Source organism: Ceratina calcarata, unplaced genomic scaffold (genome assembly GCF_001652005.2).
Source record: "Ceratina calcarata isolate Rehan_Ccalc_2016 unplaced genomic scaffold, ASM165200v1 scaffold226.2, whole genome shotgun sequence".
Classification (NCBI taxonomy): domain Eukaryota; kingdom Metazoa; phylum Arthropoda; class Insecta; order Hymenoptera; family Apidae; genus Ceratina; species Ceratina calcarata.
Window position 1 is genome coordinate 137803 of NW_017144423.1, and position 5096 is coordinate 142898.

A 5096-nucleotide genomic window follows, 5' to 3' on the forward strand; every position below is an offset into this window, starting at 1 on the left:
TATTTATTATTAGCATTATTCTTCCGACGTCTGATTTCTTTTTAATTATAGGAAATGCGTTTTTCTAAGGTACATAAACTTTTAGAATTAACTGGGAAATTAATTTGGGAAAGAGAGAAATGTGCACAGTGTTTGCTCAGATATGTTCTCTCGTGACGGCGGGTAACTATAGAGTAAGAATCATATTCCACGCACTATTTACAATCACAGAGCATGATTTCATGTCGGCAGGTCCTGCCCGGTCTCTACATTGGTAATTATCACGACAGTAAAGACTCCGATCAATTAGAGCGGTTCGAAATCACGCACATCCTCGCGATTCACGACTCTGCTCGCCGATTGCATTCCGTGAGTACAGAGAGGTCGGTCGGTCGACGAGGAGTCGTCAGACGAAACTCGATTAATCCTAGGAATTGTTTGTAGGATAAACATTATTTATGTATACTAGCGTCGGACAGCCCGGATCAGAATTTAACGCAATACTTCTCGCTGTGCAACGATTTCATTCACTCTGCGCGCCTACGCGGCGGGAACGTCCTGATACATTGGTAGGTAAATCATTAACAATCGACGCGATCAACTTCTTTCCATATGGAAAGTATTTATCGGACGATATTCGATATTTCAGTTTAGCGGGTATGTCGAGAAGCGTTACAGTGGCGGTGGCCTATATTATGAGTACCACCAATCTCTCGTGGAAAGAGGCTCTCAAAGTTGTCAGAGTAGGTCGTTCCATCGCCAACCCAAACGTAGGTTTTCAGCAACAGCTGAAAGATTTCGAGACCAGCCGATTGCACGAGGTATTCAAATTAATCGAGATGTTAGATGGAATCTCTCGAGAGAAAACTTTTCCGTTCCTCTCGACAGATTCTATCTAATTGATGTACAAACGATTGAACAGAGGAATTGCTTAGAAATTATGCATTAAATTTATTAATACAGTAGGACCTCCGTTATATGAGCTGAAAAATTGGACACGTGCACATGAATTTCAATATGACAAAACAAGTGTTTAGATATAATAAAGAAAGTCAAGTAAAATGAGTGAATTTTGTCTGTAGATAAATTTTGAGATAACGAGATGTTTAAATGATTTAATAATAAGCAAGGGAATTTGCACGCGTTATTATAATAAGGAATGCTGTTCATATGATAGAACGTTCAGACAATGGGTGTTCGTATAACGTAGGTCCGACTGGAATTATTCCGCTGGAAATTATTTTGGCGATTTTTTTTCAATTAACTCAGGAACGGCGTAGATTGAAAGAGCGATTCCCGAGCTTGGCACTCGCGGAATCCGATGCAGAAGTGTGCCGCTCCACTTTAAGAAATTACGAAACCATGGCACTGGCACGAGAAGTGTGCGAAGGGAAATGTGCCATGGGCCGTCCTTGCCCGACCGGGCTGTGCAGGCAACCTTCCAAAAGGTTTGTTAGTTCTTTCTGCTATCTTGACTGATTTCAAACTTCTTTGTCGGGCGATTGATTATACACGCTAGTTTATATCTCGCCACCGAGTAAAAGAAATAAACTAGGATCGATGGTCTGGGTAAGATCGACTCAATGCCGTTTTTTGCCAGAAGTCCGAGGAGGAAAGCGTCGACGAGTAGTACCAGCAGTTTGAACACCGGCAGGACGCCTCCGCAGACTCCGAGGATGTTACCGTCCGCCCCTCCGTCACCTGCCATGCAGAGATCAGCCAGCGTGCTTTCGACGGCTAGGCCGAGAAGCGGTCCCGCTGGTTTGCATTATTACACGGGATCCGCACCTCCTTCTAGGTACCATTCTCTCTTTACATACAGATAAATTAACCCCTTGAACGACAATTTATTTTTAGTCAGCATTTGAAAAAGAGGAAAGTTTATGACGAGCTGGACTCGTCATTTCCGTTCAAGGGGTTAAAAGGATCGCCGAGATACGAACAGCAAGTCAATTTATATTGGAGTAATCATTTTTTCTATGCTCCTTTTTCAGGGCAGTGTCGAGGGTCGATTTATCAGCGGCCGTGGCTTGCAGCAGTAGCAGCACGAACCTGACATCGATAGGTAGATCAGGTTTGTGCAGCAGCAACTGGAGACTCGCGGCTGGATCCGCGCCGAACACGCCTAGACCGACGCCGCCGGTTTCCCCGCAACGCTGGCCGAGGCGAGTGTCCACTCGGCAAACGCCACCTTTGCCGATCTCGCCGGAGACACCGACGACGACGTAGCGTTTAAGGAACTACGCTTCGTTCACGACTTTGCCAGAGTAAGGAGCAAGGACGGACCTCGTCGCTCAATCGTCGGTCGCAAGGACGAATAAAATTCGGAGCGTAGGTAGGAACGCGGATTCTCGGTAACGAAGCAAAAGCTTGAGTTCTTTTAACAGAGTCTTTCATCAAATTGCACAGCCACGAATAAATGCAATGACGTATACATTCGGTTGAAGCGGAAGCGCGTCGAGTCAAATCGTTTCTACTTAAAACCAATCGACCACAGCGAAGAGACTAATGAAAAGATTTATTAGAAATAATTCGAAAGTTCGACACGCGTCTACGTATATTGTTTGTATAATAAATTAGCGGCCAGAGGGAGACGCGGGAGGGATGTTGCCATGCATGTCGGAGTGCATCATCTATCAATTTAATCGTTGTTAACGTCACGCGCATTACCGCACAACGTGTATACTTTTCTCTGGCTGAAAGCGAAATCAGATTTCATGGCTGGCGTACAATTATTTATAAACGATCGCACATTATATTACATATATGTATATTGAAACCATGATTCAAGCGTTCAGCTGGCTACTCATACGGCACACTAAGCATCTTCGTATCAGGCATTACGTGTATTAAATCCAATAACGTTTTCGTATTTTATATTTGGATACATTTGGGCTGCGGATTTCTATACATTTATAAAAAACGAAATTCATTTTCCAACAGAATATTTTAGGTATTTGATTTTGCATAGAAATCGGCAGTCGGAATGAATGGTGCAAAAATTAGGTATCAAAAGATGCATCGTGCTGCATTACCAAACGATACGTACGAAGGTACACGTAACATAAGAATGTCCAGGTTTAAACGATGTTACAGAATGGAGCAGCCAAATGGGATCACGTGACTACGTCCCTAATTTACTATTTTATAAAAAATAATTCTCAGAACGAAATTACAACATTTATATTAATATATAAATAATTTTATCTCAAGTTTGCATTAATGGTCAGATTTTTTTTAAATAGAATCCTATATCTTTTCAATGATCTCAATAACCATTCATTTAATCTCTGATATTGTAAATACTATGAATATATTTTTGCTCTGAGAAGAATTTTTATACAGTATTAAATAAGGATAAGTTGGTCCCATTTTGGTACTCCAGTTCTCGAAAAAGCGCGTGATGGCGATCACCGACAATCTTGCAAACCGATTCTACAACTCGTGTTAATTAATGTTTTTTTAAGGCGTACAATATGAAAGTTGCGACGAACAGTACTACGAAGAGTAATCGATCAATTGCGCAGTCCAAGCAAAATATCATTTAGAAATTAATCTTGTATAAAGAAAAAAAAAGATCGTTAACTCGTAGAGGTATGTTGATCACTTTCCTCAAGAGTATCGTTTAAGAAGCAAGAACACGTAGAGTTCGTTGTCGCGTACACAGAAAATCGTTGCATCCAAAGGAAATGCATTTAACTCTAAATTAAATCGCGTCGATTGACTATATTTTTCTAGACTCATTCACCTGTACGAGTCGACGAGTTGAATTTTTCGTATAAAGCATTTCGCGAGTCATTAGGAATTCACTTGGCATCAGAGCTTAATCGCGATGTTTGTTGTCCGCGTTTAGAATATCCTGACGACGCGATTCGCAAGATTCCAGAAAAAGAGTAGCGCGATCGTGGATACATTTTAAGAGAGAAGAACTACGAGAAGAACGCTAGCCACTGTTCCTCGAATCGTTCCATTCTGTTTGTTCACAACCGTCCATTGCAGTTGTTGGATTTCTAGCTAAAACCACGCTGTTTAGTGCAACTTGTTAATATTAAACAGAGCATATATACGCCTAAATATACATATATATTTAAAAGGGTGTATACACGAGGTCGTTTTATGCACACGTGGTCAAGTACGAAACGAGCTAACCTCAGATTAATACTAACAATTGTTTAGAGTTTCTCATTGATTTACTGGAATGTTAATACGAGGTATACTTTTCTATGGAATAGGAACAGCGCAGGAGATAAATATGTAAATTTTACTCGGTGTGTGTCTAACCTCTGGGAACTTGCAACGTGTGCATAAAATCGTCGTTACACATCTTGTATGCATACATACGTGTACACTCTGTGTAGGCATACGTTGTTGCAATGGGATTTCAGAAAATTTTATAAACTTGTTGGCAATGGTGATTATTATGCGACTAAGTAAGTCGTAGACTAGGTAGACAAGTTGTTATCGTTTCGTGCACGAGCGTACGATCCACGAGTGAGAGAGGAACCAAAGAATATCCAAGCGATATCTGTAATATCATTCTTCCTATCGTCGAAACATAATTCGCATGATAGAAACAGTTATTTTTCTAGAATCACACGGTTTACCATTAGGCTAAATGGGGGTATCGATTTTAGGGTTTAGAATAGAGAATAAAACCGCGGAGCGACTCGTTTCATTCGACTTTATAGCGTTACTCGTAGAAAATGACTTTAACAATTCGTTGTTAAACTCGTTTTCTTAATAGAAAAACTGTACTCCTTTGGATAATATGATCGAGCCTGCCTCAAATGATTAAAATTAATCTAATCCTCGCCGTAATACGTGTTTGTTACCCGGTTGTTATGATCGTCGCAATTAGATAGGCCGTGCGTTCAAGCAATAATCTAGAGATTTCAAAGCGATCGTGACCGATTCTACTGATCGGTCTACGGGCTAGTTAATATTTACGCGAGTTATTCAAACGAGTACGGACGATGTTGAAAATTCATAAGATATTTTTTATATACTTGTTGTTTTCAAGATTCTGCTCGACGACGACATATCGCTGTTACATCAATTAAATATATATATACATATATATTACATACATGTAATGCAGGCATGTCAAACACGCGGCC

General features: G+C 40.6%; 1 protein-coding gene across 5 annotated transcripts in view; it reads left to right on the forward strand.

Moving 5' to 3' along the window:
• The window catches only part of LOC108622536 (dual specificity protein phosphatase 15), a 13030-nt gene extending 7940 nt beyond the window's left edge, over positions 1-5090 (forward strand). For 4 of the 5 annotated variants that reach the window (XM_026811565.1, XM_026811566.1, XM_026811567.1 and 1 more), the window contains exons 3-8: positions 232-348; positions 424-548; positions 629-800; positions 1249-1427; positions 1580-1777; positions 1974-5090. In XM_026811565.1, the coding sequence (XP_026667366.1) occupies positions 232-348; positions 424-548; positions 629-800; positions 1249-1427; positions 1580-1777; positions 1974-2208 (1026 nt within the window). In that variant the 3' untranslated portion in view covers positions 2209-5090. The remainder of the gene's footprint in view (positions 1-231; positions 349-423; positions 549-628; positions 801-1248; positions 1428-1579; positions 1778-1973) is intronic. The other variant, XM_018020470.2, reaches the window with a different exon arrangement.
• Positions 5091-5096: the final 6 nt, after the last annotated feature.